This window comes from Pongo pygmaeus, chromosome 5, assembly GCF_028885625.2.
Source record: "Pongo pygmaeus isolate AG05252 chromosome 5, NHGRI_mPonPyg2-v2.0_pri, whole genome shotgun sequence".
Taxonomy (NCBI): Eukaryota; Metazoa; Chordata; class Mammalia; order Primates; family Hominidae; genus Pongo; species Pongo pygmaeus.
Window position 1 is genome coordinate 45,446,543 of NC_072378.2, and position 26,002 is coordinate 45,472,544.

Genomic DNA, 26,002 nt, shown 5'->3' on the forward strand with positions numbered 1-26,002 from the left:
AAGGGACCTTACAGACATATAGTAAATTCAGTCTGATAAGTACCCATTAAAAAAAACAGCATATTTTCTATACTAAGGAATCCCCAAAGTCTCTAGAGAAGAAATGGTTTGAATTCCCTATCTACTACTTATAAGCTGTGTGACTGTGGGCAAGTTGCTTAATCTTTCTGTTCTTCAGTTTCTAAACCTATAAAGTGAAGAGAGTATCTTCTAACTCTCTAGGTTTACTGGAAGTATTTAATGAAATGTTTCTTATAAGTGATGCCACTCTGTCAAACTATAGATAGAAACATAGAAAGTTTTAAAAACATTTTTCCCTTAATTCCTTAAGGATATTTGCTAAATTATGGAATCTTTATATACAGTTTTGGGGAGAAAAAGTTTTTGGTCATATAAAGTTTTTGGTCATTTTACATAAATAAAATATAAATTTTATATTTTGTATGGTTACAAATATCAATAAGCATACTGGGCTAAATACAACAGAGTGATGTTCTCTGAAACCAAAAAGTTAGGAGACTTTTGATATTTTAATATATATTTTCTAGAACATACTTTACATTATATATTTTACTTATAAACCAACTACATAACCTATAATTGTGTGGATTTGTGTTTTTAGCAATTATTTTATCTTGGCTCTACACTGTCACAACTTCTTGCTGTTTCTTATCAGCATCTGCCTTATTAATTGCCTTGGCCCTTTCCATTCCATTTTCCTCCTACTCTACTGCAAAAAAACCCAAAAAACACATAAAGAAACTCTTAGATTAAATGCATTCTGGGTACTGAGCATGATTTTTACAGTATTTATGCTGATGTTTATTACTTAATGCCATATTATTAGTTGAATTAGAAGTGCAAAGTCAGTAAAAATTTTACTGATAAACATCATTTTCAAAGTTCTATCCTGAAGATGTTTTCTTAAGCCTTTTCTAATTGACGCATTTATTTAATAGACTTTCTCTTTCCACTTGATTTAAAAATTTGAAGTCGGCTGGGTACGGTGGCTCACGCCTGTAATCCCAGCATTTGGGAGGCCGAGGCGGGTGGATCACCTGAGGTTAGGAGTTCTAGACCAGCCTGGCCAACATGGTGAAACCCTGCCTCTACTAAAAATACAAAAACTAGCCGGGCGTGGTGGCAGGCACCTGTAATCCCAGCTACTTGGGGGACCAAGGCAGGAGAATTACTTGAACCTGTGAGGTGGAGGTTCCAGTGAGCTGAGATTGCACCATTGCACTCCAGCCTGGGGAACAACAGTGAGACTTTGTCTCAAAAAAAAAAAACTGAAGTCAATTTTATTCTAGTGCTTCAAATATAAATACTTTTTGAATTTCAGATTACCTATATACTTAGAGTTTCATAACAACTTACTAGAGAAGTCTCTAAGGACAGTTAATATATGCTTGGGAAACTAAGAATGTGATTTATAAATTCACCCAGAGATGTGAGAAAGACTAGAATTGAAATTATCAGCATAAATAATCGGTTCCCTAATACAATGTAGTAAAATAACACCCCTAATAAAACATCTAACACAATGTAGTAAAATAACACCCCTAATAAAACATCACAATGGATGTGAAGAGTTCATATCAGAATCTAAAGGGATAAAAATACATATTTTACAAAATAAAGGTATGTTCTTCAAGTGTAGAAAAATATACAATACTGAGATCTGAGAAATAAATAAAAGTTGCTAATTATATTTTTATAAAAAATAGGATAAAGTCAAGCTAGGTTAAAATTTCATAAGTTAAAAAGCTATACAGAAATGTTTTTATTTAAAACCTGGAAAATGGCCTATATATACAATAAAATAATATAAGCAAACTCTTTAGAAGACGGCCTCACACATAGTAGATATTTACTAACTGTTATTTTCTTCTTTTCTGCAGAAACTTAACACTAATCAAGAGTAATGGCAGCAATGGGGAAAGAAGATGTAGAGTTATGGATAAAGAAAAGACATTCAAAGATCTTGGGAAAGGAACTGGAAAGAGGAAGTTTTAAACAATCTCTTAGTTCAGATACAGAGGAGAAAAGAAAAACTGATAAATGAGAATAGAATACTTGGAAAACATCTGCCAAATTAAAAAGCACAAAAAGTAAGAACAAAGAAAGAGGGAGAGAGAGAACTTGATGCATGCTAATCAAGATGGGAGACTGAACAGTTACTCTTCACAGATATGTTTATTCTTCATTACTTTTTATAATTCAAGATTATGAATAATCTCAAAAATAATCCAGAGAATAGATTCACATATGAAAGCATAGTTCAACAGACTGAATGGCTTACTAGTTGTCAGGCAGATTCACATAGAAAAAAACCTAATATGATTTTCAAATGGAAGGTTAGATAATTATATTCTGTGCATAAAACAAATTATATTCTACACATATTTAATAGAGTAGTGAAAGCAGCCACATAGCCATCAGAAATCATGACAGTTTTTGAACTTCATTTAAAATTGGATATTATCAAAAGCATAATATAGACTCAGTCACACAATTTCAAGATGGCACAAATCTCTGCCTATCTCTATTAAGACATGCAATTCAATCTGGAGAGTGAGTTTTATAAAAAGTTTGCATCTCTCTGGTAAATCTAAAACACTTGGAACCTAAGCATTTATGAGAAATTTTAGCCTGAACTAAAACGTTCAGCACAGATTAAAAATCCAAGCATGGCACAGGATACAAGTAGCTAGAACTTAGCTTAAGTCAGGGGACAGGAGTCTAGCAGACCAGCGGAGAAAAAAAGGAAGAACCTTTAAGGAGAAAAGCCTGATGCAAGAAAAGAAACACAAATGGAAAGGTGAGAAGATGCTATTTTATATCTATGCTAAGAAAACCAAGTAACATGAGACAATACTTGTAATTTACTGGACGTGAAAAACAATTTATACTCTGAAATTCTGTGACACTGAAGTAAAGACTGCTTTTCAAAATGAATTGGTTAGTAGGATATACTACAGCAGGAAAAAAATATGTTAAGAGTGGGAGAAAGGACTGGGAATTCCTTCCCAGTTGATCCTCTGTGTCATGCCTTTAGCAAACTATCCATGGCAATTGGTGGGGAGAATGTAGCATAAGAGGCATTCTACTCAGAATATGCCCATTTTAAAAACTAAGTATCAGTCAATAGTTACTTATTATTTTTTTAAAAAGACAATTGTATTTATTGATGCATTAGGTAGTAATATATGAGAGAAAATAAGACAAATTTAAGTAGAAGATATTAGGAGCGATCAATTACAAACAAGTGGTGCTATACAGAAATAATCAGGAAATTTTCCATAATACTTATTCATAAGAAGTAAAAATGAAGAAAAGTAATCAGATTTTACCAACACAAAATATTCTATTTTGAACCACTCTGTACGCATATGTGACCATACGTGCATGTTTTCCCCAAAGCAGATGTGTTTTTAGCCTGTTTATTCTAAACATGTGCTTAATTTACTCCACAGTAACAGACAGAAAGGCCGAGAATTTTTTCCCGGATGGTATTTGTGGACTACTTCATATTCCATTCATGTAAACACAGAGTGTGTTCCAGTTTGCTGAACTACATATACACGCTCTGGCTTAGTACAAAGTATGAATGTTTAGTTAGCAAGAAGACTGTTTCCATCCTATGATTCATTAGGTCCCCATGGTACCTCTGCTTCCTTTATTTTATGCAATCACAAATTATATTAGTTTGTCCTATTTTGATAACCCTTATAATTGAAGTTCTACATAGGAAACTTTATTACTATTTTAAAACATACCCATAAAACATTACTGAGGTGGCATAAGTGACAGCCTCACAGAACTGGTGATGAGGACAGAACAGAGCTTTGCATGAACTGCATCTACAAGGGAAATTAAAAAGCATTACAGGAGGGAGGGGTGAATTCAGTGCATTTTAATCCAGATGGGAGATTAAGCCATAACTCTTCACACATATAAATTTGTTATTACTTTTCATACTTAAGGAGAATTAGCTAAACATGAGAAATTGGTTCTGATGTGAAAACCAGTGTAACCAACTGAACAGCTTACTACTGACTGGTAGATTCATATAGTGAAAATCTAATATGATTTTTAAATGGAATGGTAATTAGATTCTATGCATAAAATTTAGTGAATCTTTTGATATTTAACTTTGAATGAACAGAGAAATGAAAGCAGCTATATAGCCATCTGAAATCATTACTTTTTGAACTTGAAAGAGATATTGACAGCACCATAACAGCAACTCAAACATAATTTGCAGTTGGCACAAATCTCTACTTACTTCAAATGTGATTTAACTCAACCTGGTAAGTGAGGAATAAGGAAGCTTAAGATATGAAAAAGTTTGCATCTCTCTGCTAAATGTGAAATTCTTGGAAATTTTCTAATCCATTTTTCATCTCAATCATGCCATTAAATAGCCCCATTATTAATAACAATAGCAACTATTACTACTGTTACTAGTAACCTAGAGAAGGGACACTACGTTCCAGGAATTTCATTAAATCCTTCATTTATATATAATCTTTATGATGCTTTATATCTACAGTAAAAAGTAAATATTAACATTGCAACATAACAAAATAAGGAAACTAAGAGTTTGAAATCTTTCTCTAGTGACAATTTCTAATTTATATTGCATTGAATCATATAAAATCACCAATATTCAATCATTTATAGCCTGTAAAATGTCAATTTCATTTGGTTCAAACTTATATAAGAGTTGGTTTAAATAATTTCTCAAGTGTAATTCAACTTTAAAATTCTATGACTTTATTGTTCTAATCTGTTCTTGAAATAGTAAAATTGAAAGCTTTATATAGATTTTAGATGATATATTTTCATTATTTAACATACTATATAATCTACATGTATATAAACTTCAGGGAAGAACAGTCAACTCAGGCCTAAGCTATCCACAACCTAACAAGTGGAAAAGAGTGGAAGAAGGTGAAATTACTTAAAATGAAGCACAGGCCCAAGTGAAGCACTGGATAAGAATTACGCGTTAGATGAGAGGATATAGATTCCACATGGCAACAACAGGTCAAAGAAAGAGGAGACAAAAAAAAAATGATTCAAGTAAAAACTTCTAAATGTAGTTTACTGCCAGTCTTACGGTAGTATTCCCCAAATGAAACAATATGTACCTACTGCCAAAATAATCTAAAAAATGTCCATCATCATTGGTAGTTGATATTCAACAAAATATCAACAGTTGATATTCAATAAAAATTTGTATTGACTAAGGGAGGTTTTTTTTTTAAAGAATCAAAGTATATCATAATAAGCCTTGTCAAAAACACAGCTTCACCTACTTCGAGGTGCTATATTCAATCTTGATATATATCTATCAGGAGATAATAGCTAGAAATAGTCCATAGTCCCAAAATAAAATTTTGAGGAGCTGAAAGGACTGACATAACTGATACTGAAAAAATGCTGTAGGACAAAGGGAGTGTAGTATAATATATATCAGGCAGCAATCTTGTGGAACTTGTTATCCTATACATAGTGAAATGATGAAAAGATAACACTGATAAAAGATGGACTTCAAAAATTTTTGACTGACAGAAATCTACAATACACAAATGATCAAAAAGGAACTGTTCTGGTTGAATTTGGGGTAGGGATCTCAGAGCCCCATCTTCTTCTCTTCCTCAAATATGAGGTGTCCCTGAATATTCTTTTGAATACTGGTGTTTCATGGACGATGCTAATTTGAAAGCCACTGCTTTAGTCAGGAAGTTTGCTACAGGACACAAGTGTCAAGCCCAGCTGTGAGTTTTCTGGCTTCCCAGAAACTCTAGAGAGAGAAGTCCATGCCCTGAAGGAGAATTGATGATGACTCACAATTTCTTGAGCTGCCACAGAAGCAAAGGCAGAGGAAAGAGATGTGATAAGGAAAGAGGGCAGCCCACCTAGCTTAAGATGGGCCGGCACAAGGCAGTCCTATGCAGGCTGTGAGAGGCTTCCAGCCACTTGCTGATTTGTGAGAAATTCAACTGTAGCCACACAAAGTCATGCCACTGACATCTCAAAGAGATCCACTGTCACAATTACAGGTGACTCTAGCTACAATGGGTCCCCAAAGGTTCCTGCTATGCAAATACAAATACTGATGAAGATAATACTGCTGTCCTTCTACAAAACAGTAACAACACTCATGTTTCTTCTATCTCTAATGATAAAAATACATATACTGTGCAAAAAGACATACGGGTTTTTATAAACTGAAAGTCTGCCCTTGTATCTTCTTCTCTCCAAACTCACTCCCTTCTTAGAAAGACTTGTCATTAACAGGGAAATTAATTTCATACTGGATAAAGACACTTATGAAAAAATTGGACTGCAAGGTCATCCATTTCAGTATTCTTGCAGAAAAATCATGAAATTTGGGGCTGGGTCTGATAGGATTGTGGCGGTCCTCTCTCCCACCTCAACAGCTACCACTGCCTCCAGATGCTCTAAAGATGGTGAGCTCTGGGTTCCCAAGCTTACAACACGCAGAACTGGGAGGGGGCGGACTTTCCTGTTCTGTGCCAGGAATGTCTTGCAGAAATCTATATATATTAAATAGCCAAAGAAAAAAGCAGGAAGGAACGCAAAATTTGTGCCAGGCCATTCAATGTTTTGCTTGTGCCCTGGGGTCCACATGCATTTCAAGAAGACAGAAGTGTGCCAACCCTGCAGTAAATTGAAGCATGTCTGTTAGGCCTAAATCTTAAGACCTAAAGCACGGTCTGCCCATCCAGGTTAATAATGCAGAACTGTCTTCTGAAGGTGACCTGCCAAAGTCAGATGTCAAAAAAAGAGTACTACATGTAGAATATGAGAGACAGGGATTTTTAGCTCTGATGGAACACGGCCAGTTTGCCTGCTGGGGAAAAAGCCACACTGACCAGAGACACGCTACTCAGTCCAGCTTGGACCACACCCTCCTACCAAAGGAGTAAGCCCCATGTTTGCTCCTCCTGGGTGAAAGGAGAGTATAAGAGAGGAGAGGAACGTCCATGCAGACATGAGAAGCCTACAGATCCAGATGATTCCCTTGCCAATCAGAATATTATGGAATCAATGATCCAGAAACAGATAAGCATCTAAAGTGGGCTTCAATCATGCTCCATCTGGACCCATCAGAGGACAAGGTTATCCTCCCTATATGTTGGTAGTCTGGGTAATACCATTTCTGAGACAGATCTAAGACATCATCACTACCAGTTTGGAGAGATGCAGATGATTACTGTTGTTCAGAGAGAGCAGTGTGCTTTCATCCAGGTTTCCACAGGGCAGGCTGCAGAAGTGGCTGCTGAGAAGTCCTTTGATAAGTTGATTGTCAATGGCTGTAGACTCAACATAAAATGGGGAAGATCCCAAGCATCCAGAGGAAAAGAAAAAGAGAAGAACAGATCACAGACTCTGGGATCCAGCTACAGCCTATTCCAGCACTGCCATGAGCTCTTCCTCCTCCTACAGCAGCAGAAGATGCATGCTACTTCGACCGCCCCAACATGGTCCTCCAGCTGTGGTGAACATTGCCCAGCCACCAGCCCCTAGTTTTCCACACCCCCAACCCCAGGATTTAGGCCACACATATTCACCTCAATGGGACCACCCCTTCCTTTCATGACGACTCCAGGATTAATCCACTATCTTTCTCATGACCCTCAGAGGATGGGAGCTCATGCCAGAAATCATAGGAAACTCTAGCACACTATCAACACTCTGGGGCTCTATGGAAGAAAGAACACTTAAAAATCCGTATCATTGAATCTTGGAATAAATGAGTTTTCCTTAAAAAAAAAATCATACTGCAAATGGAATAAAACATGTTTCTATGTCACATTTTGGGCCAAGTTTATAACCTCTATTCCGATGCTTACTTTCCTCAATTCAACTCAGTAAATACATGTTGAATCCTATGAAAGATTTATCTTTTATCAGAGACATGAATATAGAAATACATGAAGAATTCCAGCCCAGGATAGTTATCTCTTCTTAAAACCCTCATCTCACTCTGGATATCAGCATTATCACTTACCATAATGTTTTAAAATTAGCTTCTATGTGTTTATGTACCTGACAAAACTGTAAACTCTTATTCATCTTTGTATCACTATAACCAGAGCTATACCAGTGTCAATAAATAAGTGTACTAAATAAATGAATAAAACATGAAAAAGTAAAAAATACCTAATAATTTATTAAAGCAGAAAACCATTCAAAACAGTAAATGGCAATCTAAAAACAAAATGCTGACCTCATTTACACTTTTGTTTTCAGGATAACTAAAAAAATTTAACTTCAATGTGCAAAGAACACCTCAGGGCCATTTTATCATTTATCATATCATTTTAGATTGTGTAGTTAAAGGCTTAGCCACATAGGGATTCCCACATATCAGAACAAAGAAATAAAGACAAGAACATTCCCAAGAATGGTGAGTCTTTTCAATAAACGGTGCTGGAAAACCTGGATGTCTATATGCAGAAAAATAAACTAGACCCCTATCTCTCACCATACTCAAAAAATCAACTCAAAATGAATTAAAGACTTAAAATCTAAGACCCAAAACTTTAAGCTACTAGAAGAAAGCATAGGGGAAAACACTTCGGACATTGTTCTGGGAAAATATTTTATGAAATGGACCTCAAAAGTACAGGCAACAAAACCAAAAATAGACAAATGGAATTATATTAAACTAAAAATCTTCTACACAAAATCAAGAGTTAAGAGACAACCTGCAAGATGGGAGAAAATGCTTGAATTTCTTTGGACAAGGGATTAATATCCAAGGAACTTAAAAGCAATAAAATGAAAAATCCAATTAAAAAAACAGGCAAAAGAGCTGAATCAACATCTTTCAAAAGACACAGTTGGGTGCAGTGACACACACCTGTAATCCCAGCTACTCATGAGGCTGAGTGGGGAAATGGCTTGCACCCAGGAGTTTGAGACCAGTCTGGGCATCATAGCAAGACCCTGTACTTAAAAAAAAAAAAAAAAAAAAAAAAGACACACAAATAGCCCACAGTACATGAAAAAACTCTAAATGTCACTAATCATCAGGGAAATGCAAATGAAAACACAATGAAATAATCACCTCACCCTTATTAGAATGGTTATTATCAAAAACAAGGTTATAATTAATAATACCAAATGCTAGCAATGAGGAGGAGAAAGGGAACATCTTATACACTTTTGATTGAAATGTAAATTAGTACAACCATTATGGAAAACAATAAAAAACTAAAAATAGAATTACCATATGATCCAGCAATCCCACTACTGGGTCCATATACAAAGGAAAACAGTATGCCAAAGATATATCTGTGCTCACATGTTTATTGCAGCAATACTCACAATAGCCAAGACATGAAATAACTGAAGTGTCCATCAACAGATAAATGGATATCAAGAATGTGGTATACATTCACAATGAAATACTATTTCACCATAAAAAAGAAGGAAATTCTGTCATTTGTGGCAACATAAATGAGCTTAAATGACATTATGTTAAGAGAAATAAGCCAGGCACAGAAAGATAAATATCACACGTTCTCACTGATATATGAAAGGTAAAAAAGTTGGCCAGGCACAGTGGCTCACGCCTGTAATCCCAGCATTTTGGGAGGCCGAGGCGGACAAATCACCTGAGGTCGGGAGTTTGAGACCAGCCTGACCAACATGGAGAAACCCCATCTTTACTAAAAATACAAAATTAGCTGGTCATGGTGGCGCATGCCTGTAATCCCAGCTACTTGGGAGGCTGAGGCAGCAGAATCGCTTGAACCCGGGAGGCGGAGGTTGCGATGAGCCGAGATCGTGCCATTGCACTCCAGCCTGGGCAACAAGAGCGAAACTCCGTCTCCAAAACAACCACCACCACCACAAAAAGTTGATCTCATAATAGTAGAGAATAGAATAGTAGTTACTAGAGGTGAGGAAAGAGAAGTGGAGAGCAAGGTATAGCCAAAGAATTGTACGGAAATAAACAGCTAGATAGGAGAAATAAGTTCTAGTGTTGTACAGCATTATATAGTGACTATAATAGTAACAACTTATTGTATATTTCCAAATAGCTAGGAGTGGATTTTGAATATTCCCAACACAAAGAAATCATAAATGTTTAAGGTAACGAATATGCTAAATACCCTGATATGATCATTACACATTGTATACATGTGTCAAAATAACACACTGTACCCCATAAATATGTACAATTATTATGTGTTTATTAAAAATGATAATAAAAACAAAAAAAAACCTGGCAGTGAGTTTCATTGTTTTTATTTTCTACTCATATCCCCTGTATTGAACTCAAAGGGAGTATGAATCCAGGAACTGCTTACCAAATATAGACAAAAAGAATTAAAAGAGAAGTCTTCTCCTTCTTTGACAAACAATGGGGACCTCATGGTGGCAGAGGGTTGGGGTAGAAAAGTTTGACAATGGGTAGAACGAGATAATTTTTTGGGGAACGAGGAAACTGTTCTGAATCAATTTAAGTTATGGTTATAAGACTGCACATTTGACAAAACATAAAGAACTGAAAAAAGAAAACAAAACATTTTGTTCTATGTAATTTCAACAAAAAATTTAATATTATAAAAAACTAACAAATATAATGTATACTGGTTACACAGTATTCTACAGTAAGGGAGTATTAACACTTAAAAAACAATTTGCCTATTATTTTTCCCTTTCTTCTCAAGCATTCAAACGTACAAGTTTAAGAGAGACATAAAAGAGGAAAACGTACAAGTTTCAGACAGACACAAAAGGAGAAAAGCCAAAAACAGCAGCAGAAAGTAATAAGAATTAAGGAGAGAGGTGAACTCTTGTCTGCAATATGGGGGAGAAAACATTTTATGTCCAGGCAAGTTACCTGCCAGCTAAAACAAAACCAACAAGAAGTCTTCAGAAGAGTCACAATAATGTATTATATAAAATATCCACTTTTAAAAAAATTATTAGACATGCAAAAAAAAAAACCCCAAAAGAATGACACCTAGTAAGTAAAAAGTAGAGTCAATATAAATGGCTTCCAATGTGGTACAGTTACTGAATTTAGACTATAAATACTTCAACAAAGCTATTATAAAGATGTTGACCGGGCGTGGTGGCTTACACTTGTAATCCCAGCACTTTGGGAGGCTGCGGCAGGCAGATCCCTGAGGTCAGGTGTTCGAGGCTAGCCTGGCCAATATGGTGAAACCTTGTCTCTACTAAAAATACAAAAAATTAGCTGGGCGTGGTGGCACACCTGTAATCTCAGCTACTCAAGAGACTGAGACAGGAAATCGCTTGAACCCGGGAGGTGGAGGTTGTAGTGAGCCGAGATCATGCCTCTGCACTCCAACCTGGACGACAGAGTGAGACTCCGTCTCAAAAAAAAAGAAAAAGATGTTCAAATAATTACAGGAAAAAACTGATCTTAATAGGTAAATGGATAAAGAACTACAAAGAGATTTAAATGAAGAGTACAAAACACACACATATAATTTGTCATGACTACATGATATTCCATGGTAAAAAAGGACTGACTTTTTGAAAATAACTGTTCTCTATAATTCTTCCTTTCCTCTAAAGAACTCACTCTGGCATATGCCTGGATATTGTAGAGGTAACAAAACAAGGTTTTCCTGTAGTTAGGTATATCATTCAATGTAATATTTAGTGGAATCTGGACAGGATGAATCTCACAAATAGGCATCAAAACTATCATTCAAATATTAAATGGGTAAGGAGAGGTTAAGCATCTATTGTAATAAGAGGATTTCTCATTATAAGTAAAGGCACATACTATTTCTTGTTTATACTAGTGTAGCAGTCATCAAATAATGTTCCAACTTCTATATTTAAAATAGAATATAAAAGTATGTATCCATAATTCAAAAGGGGTTTATAACCCACTAAGATACATTTTCTAACAGATACTGCAATAGAAAATACTATGGGCTACACTGAAAAAAACACTAGCACTGACTAAATAGCATATTAGAGATGGCAGAAAAAACAGTAAACTTAAAGGTAAAGCCATAGGAATTACAAAAGTCAGATGAAACAAAACAACAGAAGAAAAAGGGGCAGAAAAAGTTTGGAGAAACACTAAAGGCCGTGAGAGTCTTGTGAAACAATGTCAAATGGTAAAACTTATGGCTGAAAACTTCCAAAAATTGATACCTAGTGTTCAACAAGAAAATAACGATATAAAAAATCAGTCCTAGAGATAGCAAACTACCTAAAGCCAAAGATAAGGAAAAAATCTTGAAAGCAGCTAGAAAAAAACTACATGTTACAAAAAGGGGAACAAATGAATAACAGTTAACTTGTCAGAAACTAATGTAGGTCAGAAAATATTAGAATGACATATTCAAAGAGCTGAAAGGAAGATTATCAACATAGAATTCCATGTAGGGAAGAACATACTTAAAGAATAAAGATAAAGATATGTTCAGATGAAAGAAATGTAAGAGACTTCATCATTAGCACAGCTGTACTACAAAAACAGTTGCAAGGCTTCTTCAGGATGAAGGAAAAGACTGAAATGGCAACTAAAATCTGTGAGAAGGAATAATGAGCATGGGAAATGGTAGATATGTGGGTAAATACAAAATAGGCCATATGCTTCCTTTTTTATCTACATTCCTTAAAAGCATTTGACTTTAAAGGAAAAGTTATAATATTGTAATATAAAAATAGTAACATACATAGATTTAATATGAATAACAATACCACTAAAGAGTAAATATCTGGTGTCCTTTTAAGACAGGAGGTCACGTAAAGAAGGGGAGAAGGCTATAGAAAGATAGAGAAAAAGAACAGTCAACCTAATATTCTACATTCAGTACTTTAAAACTGTTGTGCCATTTCATTCTAGCCTGCCTGTTTTCTGATAAGAATTCCACTATCTTTCAAATCACCCTTCCCCTATGATAATAAACCTGTCAGGCTTTAAGATTTGTATTATGTTATTATTGTTCAGCAGTTTGAACATGGATTTCTTTTAATTTGTTCTAAACGGAGTTGGCTCATCTTGAATCTGTAGATTTATGTATTTCATTAAACTTTTGAATGTTTTCAGCTGTTACATAATTATAGAAAAAATCCATTAGCAATAGCAACAAAGAAGATGAAATAGTTAAAAAAACAAATTAACAAGAAATGTGTGACGCTAAAAGAAGAAAAATCTTAAAACACAACTGAAAGACACAAAAGTAGTCTCAAACAAATGTAGATATCCCCACTCATAGAATGATTCAAGATTTTAAAGATGCAGTTCTCCTTAACTTATAAAATCATGTAATCTCAATAAACATACCAATGAAAAATTTTATTAGCTAGATAAGTTGCTACTAATATTCATGAGAAGCAATAAATATACATGAATAGCTGGGAACATACTGAAAAAAAAGAAAAACTACAAGGAAGTTTAGCCCTAATAATCATTAAAACATACGATAAAACCTGTAATAAATGCCATACTAGAATATACATATGCTAAACCATTAGTATAGCATATACAATGAGAAACAGATACCTATATATGTAAATTTAGTATATTATAAAGAAGGCATTTCAAATCACTAAGGAAAAGATAAATTTTAAAATACATGGTGATGGTAAAACTGAGTTCCCATTTGGAAAAGGATAAAATTAGATCCGTATCTCACAAAATAACAGGAATAAACAACAACTACATGAATGAGCTAAATGTAAAAATAAAATCATACAAGGATTAGAAGGCAACATGAGTGAATTCCTCTTTAAATATGGTACAGGAATACCTCAGAGATACCGTAAGTTCAGTTATAGACTACTGCAATAAAGTGAGTCGGACAAATTTTTTTTTAATTTTTTAACTTTTAATTTTTGTGGGTACAGAGTAGGTGTACAGTCAAATTATGAGGTTACTCAGTGCATATAAAAGCTATGTTTACACTATACTATAGTCTATTGATTGTCAAATGGCATTATGTCTAAAAAATAATGTACATACCTTAATTTAAAAATACTTTATTGTTACAAAATGCTAACAACCATCTCAGCCTTCAGTGAGTCGTAATCTTTTTGCTGTGATGATGATGGCTGCTGACTGCCCAGGGGAACAAGGGTTTGTTTTAGATTATGCAAATTTTCGATAACATGATTGTGTTATAATATTAGAATATTCCATTGTTGAGGCTCAGCAAATTATGCATTAAACTAGTAAATTTTGTTATATATAAATTATACTTCAATAATGCTAACAAAAAAGAATTCCAGCTGTAAATAAAATGTTTTTAAAGTGTTGGGTTACAATCCTAATAAAAGAATGCAGAGAAGAGAAACCGAATCAAATTATATATGCTCTTACCAGATTAATTAACTGAGTGTGTACCACATCTTCTACCAAAACTGCTGTTTCATGAAGAGGTCTTCTAGCATCACCTAAAGAATACCTGCAAAATAATTTTAAACACACCAATATTAAGGACTATAAAACTAAGAAAGGCAAAAAGTGAAACATTATTTATTACATGAATCAGTTTAGTAAGAAGAATATAAATTGTTTGCTCAAATGTCTGAATGGGTGTGCAATTTTCTTGGCCAGGTGTGGTGGCTCACGCCTTTAATCTCAGCACTTTGGGAGGCCGGAGCGGGAGGATCACTTGAGCCCAAGAGTTCGTGACCAGCCTACATAACATGGTGAAACTCCGCCTCTACAATAAATATAAAAATTAGCCAGAAGTAGTGGCATGTGCCTATAGTCCCAGCTACTTGGGAGGCTGAGGTGGGGGGATGGCTTGAGCCCAGGAGGCAGAAGTTGCAGTGAGCCAAGATCATGCCACTGTACTCCATCATGGGCAACAGAGTCAGATCCTGTTTAAAAAGAAAAAAGAAAATAAAGTCTTTCCTACACAAGTTGCAACTTCAAAAGAAAAGTGCAGTGTTATCTATGCTATTTCTGGATTCGTACAGTTTTTTGTTTTTGTTTTTTTTTTTTTGAGACAGTCTCACCCTGTTGCCCAGGCTGTAGTGCAGTGGCACCATCTCGGCTCACTGCAACCTCCACCTCCCGGGTTGAAGCAATTCTCCTACCACGGCCTCTTGAGTAGCTGGGACTACAGGCACGCACCACCACACCTGGCTATTTTTTTTATTTTTAGTAGATACGGGGTTTCACCATGTCAGCCAGGCTGGTCTCGAACTCCTGACCTCAGGTGATCCACCCACCTTGGCCTCCCAAAGTCCTGGGATTACAGGCATGAGTCACCGCGCCCAGCTTGTACAGTATTTTTTAAAGGGAATTTATTGTTTCAAAATGCAAAATACTAACAACTACTTCACAACACTGGCAACCAGCAAATCATGTAACCACATCCCAATTACCAATACAAGAGCTAGTAAGAGCCACATAGAAAGGTATAAAAGTGTATGATGTAATCAGCTTTGAAAGTTGATATGAAAAATTTATGTAAATACCATTGAATATGACTTGGAATTATATAGAAGCAGATTTTCAAGAATGGATTAAAAAGGCTGGCCTTAGAATTCCTCTTCTTAAAAGTAGACTGGATGTGCAAAGAATACCTTCTTGGTAAAGAACACTTGAAAATGCACAATAATATATTTAAAGTATGCTTTAACCAGCAGTAGGGAAGACAAAACCAAAGTCAGACAAGATGAAAAAAGAGTTCTATAATAGAGCACTGAACCTTCAAAATTTATTCTGAAGGTATCTACCTAATCACAGTAACCTACAGTCTATATTGAACTAGTAGAGAATTCAAGGTATAGAAAAGAATGTGGGGACCACAAGAAAGGTAGGAAATCAGTTTGAGAATCCAATATAACATTGAGAAACCTAACATAAAGTGATGGTGATACCCTCAATGTGTGAACTAGGAAAATACCCATTCCAGAGAATGTACTTTGCCTACCTCACCCGAAGCTTTGAATGGGAGAGGAAAAAAATCTTCCCTAAGAATTGTTAACTATAAATTCACCTCCATGGTGCTAGAGTATCTGCTGCCCATATAGCCTTAAAAAAAGGCCAAGCATTAATTTAAAGTGATTTATATTGATATTGCCCACAGGTACCTTGTAGAAACAAATGCAACTCATTTCTTGAAGAACATATTTCAAACAAATAACTGAAAGAATTCCCATGTATGACATATCAAGGACCATAAATTCAAAATCAAAATTCACTACGTGTACCAGGAATCAAGTCATCAAGAATGAGAGTGAGCAGGACCAACAAACTGCAGAATCAGACCTACAGCCTATACATTCCTGAATAAATAAGTATCTATTAACTATAGTAATTTATGTTTTTTTAAAAGACAAATGAGAAGTATACGTAGGACAACAAAAACCTTACCAAATGCTTAGACATTTTTGAAAAAGTACTAAACAGAAATAGAAATGAAAAATAGAATAGCATTTAAAAAGTTAATGGAGAAAAGTTATCAATCTGATAAAGACTATATATGAAAAACTCACAGCTACCATCCAACTTAATGGTCAAACACTAAAAACTTTTCCCCTAAGATAAGCATCAACACAATGTCCAATTTTGTCACTTCTATTCAACACAATACTGTAAATTCCAGCCAAAGCAATTAGGTAAGAAAAAGAAATAGGCCAGGCACAGTGGCTTGTACCTGTAATCCTAGCACTACTTTGGGAGGCCGAGGCTGGCGGATTGCATGAGCCCAGGAGTTTGAGACAAGCCTGGGCAACACAGTGAAACCCTGTTTCTACTAAAATACAAAAGAAATTAGCCAGGCATGGCAGCGTGCACCTGTAGTCAAGGACTATAACTGTCATCATTAGTTCCTCCTTGTTTTGATATGTGTGTGTATGTGTGCATGCATGTGCATATATCTTATATGTATGTGGTTATCTCCTTTATAAAATCCTATTGCTTGTATTTTTTCTAGAGAACTTTGACTAACATAGCCAGGAAAGGAATAGCTCAATATTGAATAAATATATTAATATAACTACATTAATTAAGAAAATGAAAAAAGAAAACCTACATAATCATTTCAATAGATATAAGAAAACCACTCATCAAAATCCAGCAACCACTCATGACATAAACCTTTAGTAAGCTAGCACCACAAGGAACTTTCTTTAATTTGATAAAGGGAATCTGCTAAGACCCTACAGGAAACCACACACACAGAAGCATTTAAACCCTTTAAGAACCAGATCAATATAAGGATAACTATTATCACCACTTTCAGTCAATATAATATTTAAGATTATAGTCAGAACAATAAAAGAAGAAAAGACTAAAACTATAAAAGTATTGGAAAAGAGAAAACTACACTGTCCTTATATGCAGATAATATGAATATCTACACAGAAAACCAAAAATCAAGAAACAAATTATTTGAATTAATAAGTTAGCAAGTTTCTGGCTATAAGATCAATCTACAAAAAATCATCATTAACATAAAGGTAGAAGATGCAATTAAAAATAAATATAAATTGGTTCTAAACATTATATGAGACGGTAAAGAGACAGGAATAGTCAAAACACTTTTGAAGTATAAGATGGGAGAGTATTTTCTACAGGACTTAATATAAAGCTACAATCATTAAGATAGTATGTTATTTGGTGCAAACAACCAATAGAACAAAAAGAGAATAAAAAGTCCACAATAAAAAGCAAACTCCACAAAGGCAAAAATCTTTTGTTGTATTCACTGATATATGCATTATTTAATTCTTTGGAATACTTGAACAAGGTTTTCCTTCCATTATTCTAAGTTACTTCGAATGTCACTGTTAAAAAAAGTGCAAAGTTATCAAAGCTAAATAATTGGCTTAAACATAAAACTACAAATTCAACTGACATCTATCGTAAAAAAATTAAAAATACTTCTTATATCAATAAAATAAACAAATTGCCTAAGCTTTTATGAGAAAGTTAGACCTTTGTACTAAAAACAGTTTTCATGAGCATACACACGTAAAGTAAGTACCTAAATTAGCTACAATGACTGGTATCAGGTGTATCATTTGATGAGTATATTATTTTAATTTTCAGGGTTATTGGTACTTCAGTTTTTCTCCAACAGCTTTTATAAATAACTTCTGCCATTTTTCCCTTCATACACAGAAAACTAGATATTGTTCTAGTCGTTTTTGGAAAACAGAAATGAAAACTGCTGTACCTGGCCATAGTCACTTCCTTTTTTGCTCTGCAATGTATGTACTACTTGTAAGCCACTTAAAGACAGACAAATAATTGATACTTATACAACTATTTTGATTTTTTCCCCTTTAAAGACCTATCTCCCAGTGCTCTGATGTCTTGACTGACTTATCCTGGGTCTTGTCCTAATCAATAGAATCTGATACCCTATTCATTTACATACTGTCTTGATGCCTGTGGCAATACAAGTACTGCCTGACTAGCGTCCACTAAAGGTCTTTCAGGAAACCTTCTGAAAAGGCTGCCCCTCTCCTGGTCTCCTGCAGCAGTTTTGTTGCTGTAACACACAACCCTCCAGTTTAGGAAGGACTGTTACTCTGACAGCCATGATTATAACTAAGGCCAGAGCAACTTAACAATGACTGGGGCGCTCGAGCCACTTACACTCTATCTTCTCACGCAAACAGCACTGGCTTTATTCAATGCTGGGATGAAATGTCTCAGTTCAAACTAGGGCAACTGACTGCAATCTGCTTGACAAGTGCACAGTGAAAGTATGAAACAAACAAGGGCGTTCACGAGAGATGAAGTTAAACTTTTTATTCTGTATACTTATACTGGGATCCAGGAGGATGAATGCTGAACAAAACTATTGGATACTGTTTTAAAAAGACAGCAGAATTTATGACTAACACTTTAAACATTTTTGTGTTATGTATATGCCCAATACTATCTAAAATTAGGGGAGATCCCTCAAATAGACATCTATTAAAATATACAATCAACGTCTAGTCATTTTGCTCTCAAAAAAACAACAGAACCCCTTTTCAGTGGTTTCTAACATCAGCTTTAAAAAAAAAAAAAAGGTGACAGATTTCTTAAAAATGAAGGAGTTTTACTATCTTACTTATGTTGAGCCCACATGTGACATCTTTGGTTAGTAATCTATGCCAAGATGCTACCCAAATATAGCAATACTCTTTTAATCTCTCTATAAATTCTAAAGCATCATTTCATTTGCCAAAATCTTTTGCTAACCACTGGACCCTATGTTAATGCATGTATTCGATGATGTATCAATTGACCTATTCTCCTCACATCTATATATCCCCAACTGTGAAAGACAGTCAACTCCAAACTCTTTTAATGGCATAAACTATAAGGGGAAAATAAATACTTTTTGAGAAAGTATATGCAATGTGTGTACATATGTGTGTGTGTATTTCTTTTCAAGTTATACAAATTAATATAATAACAAAACAGCATAAAATAAACACAAAAGAGAAATATCAAAGGAGGTAAAAATAAACGATACTTTTTTTTTTTTTTTGAGACAGAGTCTCACTCTGTCACCCAGGCTGGAGTGCAGTGGCGCGACCTTGGCTCACTGCAACCTCCGCCTCCCAGCTTCAAGCAATTGTCGTGCCTCAGCCTCCTGAGGAGCTGGGATTACAGGCGCCCGCCACCATGCCCAGCTAGTTTTTGTGTTTTTAATAGAGACAGGGTTTCACCATGTTGGCCAGGCTGGTCTCGAACTCCTGACCTCGTGATCTGCCCACCTCTGCCTCCCAAAGTGCTACGATTATAGGCTTGATCCACTGCCCCCAGCCAAAATGGTATTTTTAAAAATATATTTTATTTATTGGTGTTAGAAAATCTTTTTACATTCACTAACATATATACATTATTGTTATCAGCATGACCAATCACCCTAGTTTGCCTGGGATTGAGGGGTTTTCCAAAGTATTCTCTACCAAGTAAATCAGCCTAATTAGTACTAGGAGGTCATGGCATACATTCCCCCCTCCCCTGCCAAAAAAAAAAAAACAAGCAAGAAAACAGTTTGTTAAGGGAATGAATTAACAATAAATAAAACTTGTATATTTGCTTTCAAACAATTACCCTTATTATTTCAGTTCTAAAGTCTCAAAACAGAAACAAATAGCATATGGGAAATTTATTCCTTCATCTGAAGATAATGCTTTTCCATTCTCTGATGTTGAGGATGAAGTTCATGAGAGTCAGTGGATGAGTAAGTGCCCAGCTGACATCTCACTGTAGTCACGGCCCCCCGACTCAGGGAAAGAAATAGCACCAAACTAAATGACCAGCCAGAGATTTGAGCCCAGAAAAATGGATGAAGTTCACAGGGCTTGTATCCAACTAAAAAGATTACAATAATGCTGCTAGAAGTCATACCATATTCTGGCCATCAGCTACAAAGTAGGAAAAGTCAGTAACCATGAAAATATCCTGGAAGTTAGATGATCTGGTTCTAGTTCCCACTCTGCTATTAAGAAGTACTGCAATGAGCAGGTAACTTCTCCTGGCACCTCAGTTTCTCAGCAGTAAAAGGAGGGGACTAGATTAGATAATTTTAAAGAAACCTTTTCAGAAACTTTATTTTGAATCAAATATATCTGATTCAACTATAATTCGTAAATCTTAAAGACTGTCTTCAAGAATGGGGCAACACTGTTATGAGAAAATCAAATCGTACAGAGTAAACTGTGGGAAAATCATGAAATTAAGAAAAAGAAAAACATGTTAAAAATGAATAACAGAATGAAATAAATAAATAAAAATAATTAGAGGAAGGAAAAGAAAGCTATAGTTTATCCTGGCCTTATATGTGGAAATAATTTCTAAGAAACATGTCATTGTTCCTTAAATTAAAAAAAAAAAAAAAAGGCGGGGGGTGTTGAACATATTATCACCGAATTTTACATTATTCTTTTTCAATTAAAAGAATTTAACAGGCCTAACTTTGAGTCTAAAATACTTGTTTTTAAATTTCCAAGCCCTGATTAAGAATAGAGGGGAAGGACTGATTAAGTTTCTAACAGAGGGGAAGGACTGATTAAGTTTCTAACAGAGGGGAAGGACTGATTAAGTTTTAATTAAAGAGATTCTGAAAAAGAAGCAAACGGTATAAGTTTGGTGATGATCTGTGAGACAGCCTGCTGGGCCAGTCACCAAGCACACAAGGCCTACAAGCAGATCTACTCATAAAGCATCTAGAAACCAAACATAAAGAAAGGATAAAGAGATGTTTCTTTACAGCCATGTGTACATCTTCTTGGATGCTGAGTTGCTTTCAATACTTCCCACTGGCTACAGATTCTAATGTGGTTAAATCATTCTGGATACTGTGGTTAAGTAATTGCTGTGGTCTTGGGAGCTAGTTACTTTTTTTTTTTTTTTAATTAGTTCTGGTTTTTTTTGGATGTTTTCCTACCCCAGGTAATTGACATTACTTTAGAATGGACACTGTGTGACTATTGCTTGGTGTAAGAAGGCTCTGGGTAACTTACTGTCCCCAAAAGAAAGGTTTGTTTTTTTTTCCCCTTCAAAGCATTTTTTTGATTACACTTTTATAGACTAGGTATTACTAAAATACCCAAGAATTTCTCCTAAATGGAATTAGAGTGAATAGCAGGCTACAGCCCTACCATACACTCTAGTCAGCTAAACTAGTACTAGATGATATATGTGAACACAGACATCATACTGTTGTTTATGTCATTCTTACCCAATATCTGTTGACACTGATTTGTCCACTATCCAAAGTGGGGAATAAAAGTGCAGAAGTTTGGCCATGATCAGTCATTTAATGCAATTGGAAAGTTATAAACACTACAAATTAGCCTTGCTCTTCAAATTTTAACAGCTCTTTCACAAATCTATGATTTTGCCCACCTGTTTTCAAAGGAAGAAATGAATTCTATTAATAGCTCTAAGAAACTTCAAGTGATAGGTAAATCAAAATACCAAATAAGGCTGGGCGTGGTGGCTCAAGTCTGTAACCCCAGCACTTTGGGAGGCCAAGGCGGGTAGATCACCTGAGGTCAGGAGTTCCAGACCAGCCTGGCCAACATGGTGAAACCCCATCTCTACTAAAAATACAAAATTAGCTAGGCGTGGCATGGTGGCGCATGCCTGTAACCCCAGCTACTTGGGAGGTTGAGGCAGGAGAGTCGCCTGAGCCTGGGAGGCAGAGGTTGCAGTGAGCCGAGATTGAGCCATTGCACTCCAGCCTGGGCGACACAGCAAGACTCCATCAAAAAAAAAAAAAAAAATCAAATAAACATCTAAGACAACAGATTTCCTAGCAGTGGTGATTTTTCTATTGCTTGCTTGATTTCTCAACAACCATTTCCCCATTCCCCTTCTGATAGTAAACATTCATATAATTTAACTGAACTTTGAGAAAACTTTTAGAATTTTACAAAACGCTATGAAATAAATATAAATATGTGAAGATATATAAAAAGCAAAATTAAATTATTTATGATATAAAATAAATAATGCTGATGTAAAAAAATACAAATATACTAATATACACATACGTTTAAAATAAAAGATAAAACAGTATAAAATTTTGAAAAGGTAAACACATAATACCTATAGGTATTAATCACTGAATCAACAAATATTGACTGCCTGGTATGTGCCAGGCACTGTTCTGGTTGCTCGGAACATACCAGTGAACAAAACAGACAAAAAATGAGTCAAGTTTACATTCCAATGAGGAAAGGACACAATAAACAATATAACTAATGAATTACTAAATAAATAATTTGTATGTTAGAAAGATGAGAGAAAAAACTTGGAACAGAATCATGAAATGTAAAGTATGCAATGGGCAGTGTGAAATATTAAAACATGTATTTATTAAGATCTGATGTGTGAAAGAAATAGCTTTAAATAGAAAAAATATATAAATTAGAAAATTTTTAAAAAATCAAGACTTACATAAGAAAGCTCATCCATAAATATTTATAAGAAAGCTCATAAAATAAAACTCATCTACGGTGCATGAAAATGTGCATCTGAGAAAGTTTACAAAACTAGCAGAATATCTTTATGAATTTCTTCGAACAATTTACATGGCATTTTTCCTCATATATCCTACATTTCTAAGAAGCAAATATTCCCATCTTCAAACTCTTAATAGATAGCAGCATAAAGCAAATTATTATAAACCATCCCTATTTGAGGAACAGGAAAGATCTATATAGCAATCATTGAATGCTAGGTCAAAAAAGAATCTAAAAGATTATGTAGTCCTTTCATTCAGTTTTAAACAGATGGAAAATGAAAGTCCAAGAGGTTAAATAGCCATCTCAAGGTCATAAGTCCAGTTAGAAGTAAAACTAGGACTTCTACCTCATCCAGAACTCACTGTACAACAACATGCTAAATGAACGTCTATTAAGCCTCCAAAACATTTAATGGACTTTACTATCTTAGTTTGACTGAAATTTAGTCAAAAAACTAACTTCCTATAACACTGAAAACAGATAAACGGTAATCACAATAACATCTCATAGTCATAGAGGACTTTTCTTACCTATCATTTAAAGCAAATTGTAAAGCATGCAAACAGGAAAGTTTCTCCCATGTTACATAAACATGGAATCAGAGAGAGTCAAGAAAGTTAAGAGATTTACCCAGGGAGTCAGCAACAGTAAGCCTCAAGATTACTTGGTATGAGATAGTCACAGAGATAAGAGTATTTTGTACTATCAGATCTTTAGAAAATTATCAATATAAAATGGATATAAATGTGGCATACTGCAACAACATTTTTCAGATTGACAGTGTCCAGAAAAAAAAGTATTTTGTAGTTAAATGAGCTTGGAAAATGACATATTTTATTCTTCTCTAGATTTGCAATGCATGTTACCATACTAAACACTCTGAGAGGTTCTGAAGAAAAGAAACTCTTGATTTTAAACATATTTACTGTGTATGTAATCCTTTTCTAAGCCCATGTAGTTACATAGCATTGAAAAAAAATTAGGAAACACTGATTTAAACATACAAACAAAACAACTTCCAAAATAACTTAAGGACTTTAGTGGGAGGATTCCAAATGAAATGCAGCCTAAGATTTTAGAACTTCAAAACCAAGTTCTTCAGTTTCTAACAATGAGATGATGATGGTAGTGATAATAGCAAACATTGTGAGCTTTTTAAAAATGCACTTACATTCAACGAATATTTATTGAATATGTCAGGCACTGAATATTATACTAGCTGAGAATTTTCAAAGTTCCCACAAACTTGAAGACATGACTGATTTTCTGTAGCCATGGTGATAAACAGCCACCAGAACCAGCAACAGACTCATTCCAGTAATCACACCCTTGAGTGCCAACCAATCAACAACATTCTCATCTCTCTTATTACAGATTATGTCAACTCCAGAACATGACCAATCCCTGAACTCAATGCTTCCTGAAAACTCGAAAGATCAGCAGCCTTCCTTGCTAACAAACTGTGCTTGACCGGCATGTATCTCTCCTTTATGATAAGAAGAAATAAATCAAGTTTTCTTTTTTTATTTCAGATACTAAATGACAGGCTCATTATTTTTCACAGCATTTAAGGAAGTTTGCCCCTACACACTAGTCAGCCTAACCTCCCTTCCTCTCCTTCTTCTCACATTTTATTTTGAAAGATTCCTAACCAACAGAAAAGCTGAAATAACAGTGGAATGAACACCTGTAAATCCTTCACCTAGAATCACCAATTGTTAACATTTTAGCAGAATTGCGCACGTTTCTCTCTCTCTCTCTGTCTTAAAAATTATACACACATACACTTGTATCTTTATCTGTATTAATTTTTCTTTAAACAGTAAGCATGTATTAAGTGCCAGGTATACTTATATACGTCATTTAAACCTCTTAAAGACCCTGCAACACACTATCACTATGCCTGTCCCTCTGCATCTTGGAGAGATATTTGTTCCAGTAAGTGAAATTCTGGGTTTTTAAAAATTAATTTCCATATGCTAGGATTAGCTTTGTCCCCTGGAACTGATGAAATGACAAATCCTTTTACATGACAGGTCTTCAAAAGTATGAAGAAAGCTTACTTTAAAGGTCTGGTTTTGTTTTGTTTTTGCTAAACAGCATCTGTTTTAAACAGCTTTATTGAGATGTCATTTACATACCATAAAATCCAGTTGTTTAAAAGTGTACAATTCAATAACTTTTAGTAAATTTACAGGGTTTTACCATCATCACCACAATCTAGTTTCAGAACATTTCCATCATTCCAAAACAATGTCTCATGCCCATTTACAGTCAGTCCTATTTCCCATCCTCAGCCAAAGGCAACCACTAATCTACTTGAAGAAACCATGCATCCTCTCTAGCCTTCTTCAAGGTTAAAGACTTCCTATTTCTTATCATTTTAGTCTCAATGTAAATAGCATACCTTTGAAAAGACTTTCCAAAACTACTACCACTTTCAATTCTCACTTGAATCAGAGTAGTTCGGCATTTATTTGATTTATATATTAAGGTCCTACCCAAGTTTTCATTAAAAAAAAAGTTATAAAACTTTTAGTAAACAAACCAAAGGAATGCAAACCTCTAAGTGTTGAACAAGTCATAGGCCAATTATAAAGCCCTGTAGCAAAGAGATATCCTTGAAACAACAGATCCAATAATCAACACTTTGTGGGCTGGGAAGAGTTGATCCAGGTTTCAAGCTGTCTTTGTCTGAAATATAACTCTCCATCTCATCCAGCAGAACATCAGGAGAGATGACATCAAACATCTCATTTAAATTTTTACTCTACTACTGTGGCATTACCTTAATGAAAGTAAAATTATTTTATTCTGATATGAATTGTGAGCTCATGCAAGTTCCTAATAATTATAGATTCCAAAATTTTTCTTGAGATTGATGTCAAGTTCATCAGGGTATAATGACTAGAATCTCCTTCACCCAACATTTTAAAAAATGAAGCAAACTCATGCCAAAATTACAACTTTATTACACTTCCTTACAAAGCATTCTAGAAAAACCACCTGGCAATAA

General features: G+C 34.8%; 1 protein-coding gene and 1 pseudogene across 11 annotated transcripts in view; one reads left to right on the forward strand and one right to left on the reverse strand.

Moving 5' to 3' along the window:
• The window catches only part of SUPT3H (SPT3 homolog, SAGA and STAGA complex component), a 565,741-nt gene that overhangs the window by 274,329 nt on the left and 265,410 nt on the right, over window positions 1–26,002 (reverse strand). For all 11 annotated transcript variants that reach the window (XR_010126711.1, XR_010126708.1, XR_010126712.1 and 8 more), the window contains exon 3: window positions 14,366–14,450. Coding sequence is in view for 4 of the 11 variants with exons in the window: in XM_054490206.2 (XP_054346181.1) it covers window positions 14,366–14,450 (85 nt within the window). In the remaining 7 variants the exon portion in view is untranslated. The remainder of the gene's footprint in view (window positions 1–14,365; window positions 14,451–26,002) is intronic.
• Window positions 2,794–7,716, forward strand: LOC129038221 (pre-mRNA-splicing factor RBM22-like; annotated as a pseudogene).